Below are 11,273 nucleotides of genomic sequence, written 5' to 3'. Positions count from 1 at the left end.
AAATTTGTTTTTTTTGGCCAATCAACAGGGGGGGCCATGGCCCCCTTGTGCCCCCCCTTAGCTACGCCAGTGACGGCGACACATATAGTCTAATATTACCATCACAACAAAAAGAACCGACGAAAATAAATGTGTGGGGTTGCAAAGTAAGATCTGTATTATGATGGAGTAATATAAGCTACATGAATTGTATATACCCACTATACCCAATTTGTTACTAAAAAATAATCAAATCTAGCGCCTTCATGCGCGCGTATGCGTGCGTGTGTGCGCACCTGCCTGCCGTCCACGAAACTTTATTCGACTAATAAAATAAGCGGTCACGTGTAGGTGGAGGCATGCCTCACGCACGCACGCACGCACGCACGCACGCACGCACGCACGCACGCACACATATCTATACACCCACTTCAATACCGATATATATCAATTAAAAATTCAAATCAAACACGATTACACGACCTTTGTGAATGGTATAGGTGCCACAGTAAATGCAGGCAGATGCGGTCAGTCAGCGACTAGCTACTTCTACCATTATAAATCCGTGCATATTCTACTAAATATTGCAATGTATTATAGCGTGTCATTATGAAATAATGGCAGTGGTATATAATTTTAAATATTCAAGTACAGACAATAAAATACGAACATCTACTTGTGTAATCCTAGCCGATTTTGATTGTTGGACTGCAATATAAGGCACAGTTACATATATATATATATATTGATAGAATATATTTAGTATACGAAAGGTAGTTTAGTTAACACTATTTAGGTGTTTGAATCAGTTTGGTAAAAAAGTAAATCCGTTAGAAAAACCATGCATTGTAAACGGTACATTGGCAGACTATATCCCGTTTGATTTAGCTCTCCGATTTAAAAAAAATTACATATATATATATATATATATACATATATATACCACTTGAAAGTTCCACTACGGCAGCAGAAGAGAATAGCATAAATAACTCAATGCTCAAATAGCTAATAAAGGTCACCTCCTGTTGAATTTCTGTACGCCCTACTGTAGACTGCCCCGGTTAGACACACGCACGCACGCACACATTTATTTATTTACTATTGCGTGCGTGTGCGCGTGCATACATGTGCGTATGTATATGTAAGAGGTTTAAGAGGTAGAGTACGTTAGCTCACAGTTCAAATTTAACAGTGCATGGAAATAGCATTAGAAGATTAACACTCCTGTTAACCAATGTTATAAAGTCAAGCAACTGGCCATGCTAGATATAGATATATATATATATATATATTTATTTATGAGTCTTCAGCTCACACTTAGGTTTTACTATTCCATATTGACACAAATACTGTGCCATAATAGCAGTCTGGTTTTAAACCCTCATATCCTCACACAAATTTCATTCATGTGTTAGAAAAGTTTTCATTACTAAATAGTAAATAGGTGGCTCTCCACATTCAAACATATGTTCAGCCTTTTCCTTCTATATTCATGAAACCAATATTTCACGGCTGAAAAAAATAAATGTTCTTCACCGAGTTTGTCAAACCATGCATAGCAAAACACTATACCCTGCTCTATAAGTCACATAGCTCATGTACTATAGCACTCGTTGACTCTGCCACAGGCAGATGCACACTTATTGGCTTTGACATAGGCCTGTAGGAGAGCCAACAAGGGCTATAGTACTAGATCCACAAACCACCAAGAACATTTAACATCAATCAGTACACCTAATTAATAGCCATATTGATTACCTCACCCGTAATATCAAAATTCCTATTACACATTATGCTATTATTCAGCAGCATTATCATACATCCCCAATAGGTAAGCCCATATTTCACTCGAATATTTTAAGCTCCTAATATATCAAGGAATATATGACACCAGCACCAATGACAGTAACACAATTGTAAATCTTCATTTCACAAAAATGAAATGTCAGATCCGAAACCGGTTCACGCACAACCACAAGCCCATCAATATCGCTAGTCGACAAGCTCAATACCACATAAGGTGTGTGCCACGTGGCAGAAACATGCCCAACCTTCCAAACGAGTCGCACTCAATCAGCAAAATAACAGAGGTTCACAAGCGACCTATCTGCCTGACGTGATTGACGTTCTTAGAGACGATGCATGGCAAAGAAATGCCTAAAGTCGCCAATTCAGTGTCAACGCGAGAAAATCATCTGTAAACCGGGCTAGCTCGACTAACAAGATCACTTGCGAACCTCTGTTTTTTCCCGTGCGACCCTCGCCGCGCCACGTCTGGCGGCGTTCCTGGGAGGTGCCTTCGCGTCATCTAGAGACGCGCCAGCAGGCTAACCCCGTCCATCTCGAGCGGCGCCTGCAATCCCATCAGGTTGAGAATGGTCGGGGCGATGTCGCACTGCGTGGCATCCCTCGGGATGGTGCGGAACGTGCGATTGGTCCCCGTCATAACAAACGGCACTGTGTAAAACACGATAGGGTGACGTACGTCGTATGTGAATAATAACTATCTAGTCGTCTAGCACTTGATAGCTCGTAACGATTAGGATGTGTGAGATCGTAACAATTGCCAGATTATATTATATATATTTGTAATCGATGAATTAAATTAGTAATTCTTGATTAATTAATAGTTATTTCATTATCTTGTATCATTACGAAATTAATTATTACTCATTATTACTTTATTGACCATTTGGACTACTGCAGTGAATGGGTGCAGGACCGACACATAGTTCCTGCGAATGCGGTAGCAAGTGCTTTCTATCTGTGTAATTGTCTGCATGCCTACCCTTGTTGCAGGTGTGGCTTATGTCGGCCGTGAGTCGGCCGGGGGCCATGCTCTCTGCGTTGCCGTAGGTGCCGACGACCATCATCGTGTAGCCATGCATCTCGCACGCACGCATGATCACGCCTATCGCTTTGTCTGCAATCGTACAGCACGTAATTATACCACGACAACATGGTCAGAACTGTAAGTAGAAACCAAATGCGGGGAAACGGGAAAATAGGCCTTTATGGACAATTAAGTGACCATTATAGAGGTGGTTTTACTGATTAACTGCCTCTCAAGGGAAATGGCAAGTGTCCTTTATAGACACGTGGCTATGATATAGAGGTGGTATCACTATATAACTGCTACTGAATGAAAACACTAGAAATGACCTTAATGGACAGGTGCCTTTCTATAGACGTAGTTACTAACACAGGGGTTGTTGCATTACTATAGGCTAATAATTATAGACGAGTGCAGTCACATGTAGATGTATTGCATTTCCCAGAGGCAAATGATATCTACAGTTACAGAGAATGCGTGTTGTAACAGCGTTTTTGAATGCAAAAACCACATCTATCGGTAAACAAACGCATCATCATTACCCGATGCAATTGCAACTACCCACATTACACAGAAACGCGACTGCAGATGGCAGCACAATCAATAACTGGTCATAATAAGGCTCGTGATGCAAGTTTACAACTGTTGGTTGCAACTTACCGGTTTCTGCCACAGCCTCCACTGTAGCATTGAATGCACCCGTGTGGGCCACGATGTCCGGCGCACACAGGTTACACATGAGGAACGAGTAATTCCCACTAGCAACTGCCTCTTCCATCTAAAACAGAAGTAATTAAATTAGCAAACAAAATATGGCTAATCCGGCCTCTATGAGGGTTAATCAAGAGAATCCCCAAAAGTCTCCTATACAAACCGGTGGCATATCTATAGAGCCTTATAACTGCCACTCACAGGAAAAGCCCAAAGCATCCACACACAGGCGTTCATTCTATAGAGGTATCCACCACTAACAGAAATGTTACTGCATAAACGAGATGCACAAAAATCGCGGATATAATTGCTTAAGACTAAGAGTGAGAAAGGTCAAGACACGATTTCTGTCCTAAAAATGCCACCAAAAATTAAAAAAAGATTTGCCCAGAGTATAGCTTACATCCATATAGCATTTTATCCATCCTACCTCAACTGCGATCTCCATGCCGGACATTGCGGGCTTGAGGTCATACGAGGGCACTGTTGGCGAGCCAACCATCGGCAGCTTGGTTGAGGGTACCACCAAGCGGTCCTCCATCGGAAACGCGTGCTCTACTCCGCCGTTAAACCAGGTTGTCACGCTCGCAGTCTTCACAGACTCTGCAAGATCACAGTCATGTCGTTTTTATACTCTACATATACTCTTGTTACTTTCAAAACTCCCTGGTTTAAAGGTTTGGCGTGCAGACGCAAACTATGGGTAGTGCATGTGGTAAACTAGAGCAACAATGATCATCACAAATAGTGGAGTGTACACGTTAAATTTAAACAGTAATTACTGGTATAGTTAAATTAATCAAAAGATTGATTAAAATTAAATTTATCCGATCAAAAATCGTAATAATTGTCGAGCAATCATCCGGGAAACCCTTGTCACCCACCCAGCCACAACAACCTTGCCCATGCTGGCTGGCAGCTTTGCTGCCCCCCCTGTCTCCCCCTTACTACAAGCAGCTCACCTGCGCAGCGGAACTGCGCAAGGCCGTGGTTGGAGATGACCTCGGCGAGCACGTTCTTGTAGTTTACTGGTGGAAACATGACCGGGAAGTGCCAGCTCGACTTGTATGATGTCATCGTGCAGATGTTCTGAAACACGCAACCATGGGGCACACCCAGTTGATTGCAAAGCGGATTCAGGAGTGGTGGGTCCAGGGAATCCAGGGTAAAGGTGTGCATACAGCACACCATTTAAGCTAAGGTGACATAGACAGAGCTGTGTATCTCACTGATAACTAACCATACCCCCCTCAGATACTGTCATTGAGTTGGTCAGGCTAACCCAGTTTGCACCTGGTGCATTCAAAATGTAACCCATAGCAGCACGTCATTCGGAAGCGTTGCTATTAGATTGCCTTATCACAATGCTGATTGTATGGAGCCATATATCAATGAAACCAAAAGCATAGGTACATTTATCTTCTCGCGAATTACGAGAAAAAATGCTGAGTCTCATCGTGTGAGGACAAAGTATAAGCACTCGTTGTTACATACCAGGTTAGTCGGCTTGCAGTTGTATTCGAACGGACCCTTGTAAGCGAAGCACTCTACCAGCTGTTCCATCCTATCCCCTCGGTGGTTAAAGAATACAAGCGTGTCGCCATCTGTAAAAAACATGTACATATATAGTAACTAACAATTATATATATAACACAATTATTCCAATCATATATTATTATTATATATACATAAACACTAAACAGTCTCTCGAAAAGAACAAAGAAGCAGATCTGGCGAGGGAGGCCGATTCACGGCATTTTAGGACCACGCATTTGGTCGTAAATAAAGAGCTTTGTTGATTCATTTCAAAGACAAATACATTACTCAGGTTAATTAGACGAGGAGGGAATAGCATGCGATACACATCCGAGAATGCATTACCTCTAATGAGTCCATCCTTGGTGAGCATTATTGGTTGTATGAATTCATCTAGCTGCTTCTTCTCTGCCACTAAACTGTACTTTTGCTCCATCATCTGCAAAGTCAACAGAATTCACAGCTTCAGCACTAAACATGTACTGGACAATACAGCCATAGCTCAACAACTGCAACACCCAACTTACTACATTCACTGACTAATGTGAACCAAGTTACACAGATCATAAGCCTATAATGGTATTATATTATAATGAGACAAGAAAATATCGAGTCCACACTGAAGCATCTTTGCATAACTCGATCGACAGCACGACAACTGCCAATTTAGACTACACAGGCCACCACCCTGATTAATCCCAGTCACGTCTTTGCCAAGATATGACAGCGGAAAAAGTTGCATTCTCATTCTTGAAAGGCACCCCCATCCCTGATATATCCCAACCTTAGTCACATCCCTTCCACAAATTCACTCTCCCACATAGTGCTGACAATCAAATGTGCTAGAGCATAAAAATATTGGCCTCTCATGGCAAGTAACTGGATTCCTCACGGCGAAAACCATCAGAAAACGCACGGACGCCAACGAGTCATGTGTGCCAAGACGTCTTGCGCGGCGCAGACAAGCGAACGCGCTCGAGCGACAAGCGACAGCTTCGCGCGATGCCGCGTGCATTCCCTTACAGTGGCGAGCCGGTCCACGGAGCACTCATCGCTCTCTTTTCCCTCAACCAGCGCCTCGTAGGCGATCTTCGTCCTGTCCCACTGCTTGTCCCTGTCCATCGCGTAGTAACGGCCCGTCACAGACGCGAGCTGCCCGTACTTGGTCTCCTTTATGTGATTAGCCAGCACCTCCGCAAAGCCAGCTGGAAGAGCAAGAGAACGCCAGCATCATCTCGCGGTCGAGGAGGCGATTACCACACAAGGTGGAACGTTAGGTCAGGAGCAAGAGTGCGCACCACACACTGTGTACACATGTGAACTATTGTGAGTATAGAGAGCGAAATACTGTAATACATCGATGTTAACAAATAATGGTTACCAATTATAGGAGAAAGTATTAGGTAAGAATGACATCTTTTATTCACTCCCGATTTTAATCGTGTATTACATTATATCTCACGGTGTGTAATATTCTCGAGACTAGGCTAACAGATGCAATATTAGAACTGCGTCGAGTCTACTCTATTTTAGCGCTGTCTTCGCACACTTCGCATACAGAATGCATCAGGAACTTATCTGTTCAATATCTTATATATAAGTACGTTCAAGCGTGTACTGAAAGAGTAAATGCTCATGCAGAGGCCAAAAGTAAATGACGTCTCTACTCAAAACTACCTCCGCTGGTCGGAGCACTATCAATGCCATCTGAAAACATGTGAATGAACGAGTCTCGTATGCCATGCAGCCTTGCCGAATCCAATAGAACCAGTAGGTGGTTGATGTGTGAGTGAACACCTCCATCTGACACCTGAAACAGTTGATCAAGCTGTACGGGAGTGCCATTATAAGGAATTAATCGAACATCAATAGTCCAGAGTTGTACGAGTGGCAAACACAGACTAGCTGGTTGTGCGGTTGTCTCAATGATCACTGTATAAAGACTTATGAATTAGGACTGTGATGGTTACAACTACAACTAATATTAAGATGATAAGATTGCATTAATTGTCAGAAACGTATCGTAGCCATGCAGCTAAACCCATGACCAAATGACAACAGGGAACTGCTGTTATGAGATCAGTAGTTAGATGAGACATTATTCCGATGCTATAAAAAAATATTATATTATGGGACAACACAGATGCACATTCACGTGAATGATGCTAATCTAATAGAAACACTTGTAAATAATGTGCCTGTTATACTAACATATACCATCAAAGCAGGAGAATGGGCACTTTGGTGAATGTCTGTTTTGATATGCTATCCAGAATAGTGTTAATGACAAGTTTTTCAGGAAAAATGTAGGATTCAGTAAGACATCTCAAATATATACTATCACTACAATTATAATTCTGTCGTGAAATTTCATTCACTGCATTTATATTTCTCGTCACCACAGAAATTGTAAAACAGCGGTAGGCCCCTATAGGTAAAAGATTTGTGCTAGGTAGCACATTCAATCATTTAAAATATACTGCATTGATTACCAGTCCAAGAAAGTGGACTCTGCCTGAGTGCTTCTTGGCAACATCAAATGTCTTGACTAGTGCAGGGTTGTTACTCAGTGTCCTGTCTTCCACAGCAAGGTTTACCCTCAATGTATCCTAGAGTAGAAAAAGTACACATAAAATGCCAGCTAATAGGAATTTTCAATACAACTTAAGAATAACACTTGCAAAAAACCAATGTTATTTCATAAAGATTTAATTGGAGCCACATTACAATTTCTAATGGCCATTTATAAGGGCATGCAGGTATGGGACCACTATCTTATCGCCTCTAAGACTCAATCCTCTTGCATCACCTGTTTTTGAGTTGTGTTACAAATCATTTCCCAGACAGTTCATACTTTTTTTCTATTTCAACATTCCTAAATGGGCCATGTCATTGCCAAGTTCATCTCCTTTCAACTTGTTTGAAACTACTAGAATGAGGGGAACCGACAGTATGTACTTGTAGTGCATATATAGTCCTTTGCGCTACTATAGTAATCCTATTTACTAGTAAGCCGTGCACTTTCTTTAACACGTGCGCAGGAGAGTACCTGGGTGGGTATAGCTCGTAAACACCTGTGGGAGCATCGTGAGCTTAGGCGCCCGAATACAGCAATGCCAGAAATGCAGAACCTGATCAGCAACGGGAGGGAGGGGGTCAAGGTTAACATTAATGCTATCTCCCGAGACCCGTTTTACCTGATTCATCGCATGCTTGATAGACGAATTGCTACGTAGGCCTACACACTACGTGCACCATAAACTATTTCTTTTTTTGGTGGAAACCTTATCACGTATATATGCCACGTACGATGACTATATACGAGTGCAGGAATAATATAGTACTTGACTAGAAGGTTTAGTGCCAGAGGGGTGGGCACATTCGTGGAGGGGGGTGTAGGTTGGGCATGCTCTGCCCAGCTGTAACCAGCCCACTAAATTGTGGGGAGGACCTTGAAAACCAACAGATATATGCACGTATATCATGCTGCTTTCATATTATTCCTATACAAGAATGTGTCATTTGGCACAATAGAAAAATAGTTCCTGCACTTGAAATTACTGTAGGCCATGCAGTTGATAAAATTTCAGGGTTGGGGGCTGCTAGCTTAAAGAGTAATGCATGGTCACTCAAGGGAATGCCAAAAGTGGGCTCTATCCACATGTGACTATTCTATAGAGGTGGCCTATAACTGCACATACCTACCATGCACTCAAGAAACATGCCTTTATGGACAGGTGGCCGTTCTGTAGAAGTGGCCATTAACACACGTTTGACTGTATGTAACTGCATCGCATACCTGCCAGCATATTCGTCCGACACCAATGTTTAGGTGGCCAACGGTGCTGTTACTCCCCTTGCCTCTCGGAAGTCCCACAAATAAGCCAGAAGCTTCCAACTCACAGTGCTTTCCGGGAGCCATAATCTTGTCCATGCATGGTGTTTGTGCCTTGCGTATAGCATTTCCTGGGAGAACCAATTAAAGCAGAAACGTTTCAACAGCAGATACAGGGTACAGAATTATTAGCATATGGAAATACAACTATCATTTGGATGGACATGTCCACTTAATTATATTGTCTCAACTGCTGCTGCTTACTTTCTCAAAAGAACACTGCATGCAGCCAGCTCTTCTTCTTCTTAATTTCCTCACACATCTTTGCTCGGTCTTTCTTCTTCCCTCAACATTCCCTCAGCTAGTACTCGCTCTCCCGCTTTGCCTTATTCCACCTCACACCTCCCTCTCGATCCTTTGCCAATTCTTTTCATCCTCTTCATCCTCCCCCTTACACATACATTGTAAGGACTACAAATACATTGTATTAGTTTTGCAGAAACTCTTTCCTTGCTGCCGTAATATTTATGACAGACATGAACAATAACACCATTTTTGTACTGGGTGCATGGTCCCACAGGGACTTGAGGCGAAAAAAAAAGTGTTATATATATAAATAGAAGATATATTTATTCTATTTATATATATAACACTTTTTTCTTTTTTTTCGCCTCAAGTCCCTGTGCATGGTCCTGGGCTAAAGTTAGCTATAACTATAAGGTACCACTCATGCACGTACCACAACGGCACAAGTATAAAATACATTCTTCTACCCGACCAGGCTCTACGACTGTTTCACACCGTTAACTTGTAGCTAAATATATTCATGCAACAATAAAATGCATCACAAACTTGACATAAAAAACGCATAAAGCACGCACGCCCACTTTGTACGCCAAGTAACGCACGCACGCTACACAGCTCCGCATTCCATCAAAGCAGACTTCCTAGAACGCGTTACCATGAAAAGTCCACAACAGTAGCTATAAACTAATTTAACGTAATTTACCTTCTACATCGTCGGATACTCCCCATCCGTCTATTACAACCAAACACACGTTATTAACGGCCATTTTCGAGACGTCTGCGTCTTCGTGAAAATAGAAAAAAGCGAACAACAGCTAGATGCTGTTTACCTCCACAGATTGCAACAGAAATGCGGCGTGTATACGGCGGCGGCGGCGGCGGCGGCGTGGGCCGGTGGGCGAGGTGCACAGTACTACGCCGAAGCGCCGGGTGCCTAGATGCCGAGGTGCAACTTCGTGCTGTCATATGACACATATCGTTCATTCGGCAAACTTCGGGTAAAGTAGCTCGATTTAGTACTCTTGCCCTTCGCTCCGCCGCTCGCCCTGCGGCGGAGCGAAGGGCTATACCACCATAGTACCAGGAGTAAGATAATATAGATCTAGATCTAATATAGATCTATATTATCTTACTCCTGATAGTACTAGCATAGAGCTACGGGTAAAGCAGCTCATCGCACGTAATTCCGGGTCCCTGTCCCAGTTCCACTCACTTTCCACTGCACTGCTCTTCCTTATTATATAGGAGGGGGTACAGGAGGGTTGTCTTCCTCCCACCTCCCTCCCCTGTCCTCCTATCGCCCTCCCTCAACACCTCCAGGTTCCTTTATATTTTGCATTTTCTTTTTTGAATGTCACTTAATTAATTAGTTTCTCTGACAGTTTGCGTAATAAATGTATTTATCCTGTACAATGTATTTTCTCATGTATATATTTCTCGTGCTATATGGATTTCTTCTATTTTTCTCTACTTAGTATACTCTCTCTCGCGCTCTCTCTCTCTCTCTCTCTCTCCGCTCTCTCTCTCTTCTCTCTCTCTCTAACTCTCTCTCTCGTCTTCTCTCTCTCTCTCTCTCTCTCTCTTTCTCTCTCTCTCTCTCTGCCTCTCTCTCTCTCTCTCTCTCTCTCTACACTCTCTCTCTCTCTCTCTCATCTCCTCTCTCTCTCTCCTCATCTCTCTCTCTCTCTCTCTCTCTCTCGTCTCTTCTCTCTCTCGCGCGCCTCCTTCTCTCTCTCTCTCTCTCTTCTCTCTCTCTCTCTCTTCTCTCTCTCTCTCTCTCGCCGCTCTCTCTCGCCCTTCTCTCGGGCTCGTTTCTCCTTCTCTCTCTCTCTGCTCTCTCTCGTCTGCTCTCTCTCTCTCTGCCGCGCGGCAGCAGCTCTCTCTCTACATCTATTCTTTTTTTTACGCTGCTTTGGCTAATTGAAAATCCTTCCACCCCACTGCATGACAGCCTTCCAACTCCCGTCTCCCTCGCCCTTTCTCCCGTTCTCCCGCAACCCCTCCTCTCCCGTCTCCCCGCCCCCTGTACCCACTTCCTTTTAGGGAACGCCATAAAATTCTATTGAAAACCTA

At 43.1% G+C, this 11,273-nt stretch overlaps 1 protein-coding gene across 2 annotated transcripts; it reads right to left on the bottom strand.

Moving 5' to 3' along the window:
* Positions 1 to 132: 132 nt before the first annotated feature.
* Positions 133 to 10,056, bottom strand: LOC106810126 (2,3-bisphosphoglycerate-independent phosphoglycerate mutase-like). 2 transcript variants are annotated; one of them, XM_014813402.1, is made up of 13 exons: positions 9,904 to 9,989; positions 9,159 to 9,365; positions 8,859 to 9,025; positions 7,552 to 7,668; positions 6,737 to 6,869; positions 6,083 to 6,264; positions 5,405 to 5,498; positions 5,018 to 5,127; positions 4,486 to 4,612; positions 3,954 to 4,126; positions 3,473 to 3,590; positions 2,768 to 2,902; positions 133 to 2,436 (listed from the first exon to the last, which is right to left on the bottom strand). In XM_014813402.1, the coding sequence occupies exons 3-13, from the start codon at positions 8,991 to 8,993 to the stop codon at positions 2,288 to 2,290; spliced, it is 1,473 nt and encodes a 490-aa protein (XP_014668888.1). In that variant the 5' UTR covers positions 8,994 to 9,025; positions 9,159 to 9,365; positions 9,904 to 9,989; the 3' UTR covers positions 133 to 2,287. The 2 variants fall into 2 exon arrangements, with proteins under 2 accessions (XP_014668888.1, XP_014668887.1); XM_014813401.1 differs by lacking the exon at positions 9,159 to 9,365 and having other exon boundaries at positions 9,904 to 10,056.
* Between the last annotated feature and the right edge of the window lie 1,217 nt (positions 10,057 to 11,273).

Source organism: Priapulus caudatus, unplaced genomic scaffold, assembly GCF_000485595.1.
Source record: "Priapulus caudatus unplaced genomic scaffold, Priapulus_caudatus-5.0.1 Scaffold411, whole genome shotgun sequence".
Classification (NCBI taxonomy): Eukaryota; Metazoa; Priapulida; class Priapulimorpha; order Priapulimorphida; family Priapulidae; genus Priapulus; species Priapulus caudatus.
This window is presented reverse-complemented; position numbering and strand designations above follow the sequence as displayed.

Excerpts from the sequence above, each read along its gene's own strand:
- LOC106810126 (XM_014813401.1), bottom strand. The coding sequence starts at position 9,967 with ATGGCCGTTAATAACGTGTGTTTGGTTGTAATAGACGGATGGGGAGTA. Across the intron at positions 6,265-6,736 it reads TAGTGCTCCGACCAGCGGAG|CTGGCTTTGCGGAGGTGCTG; the intron begins GTAGTTTTGAGT and ends TTGCTCTTCCAG. Across the intron at positions 2,903-3,472 it reads GGAGGCTGTGGCAGAAACCG|ACAAAGCGATAGGCGTGATC; the intron begins GTAAGTTGCAAC and ends GTACGATTGCAG.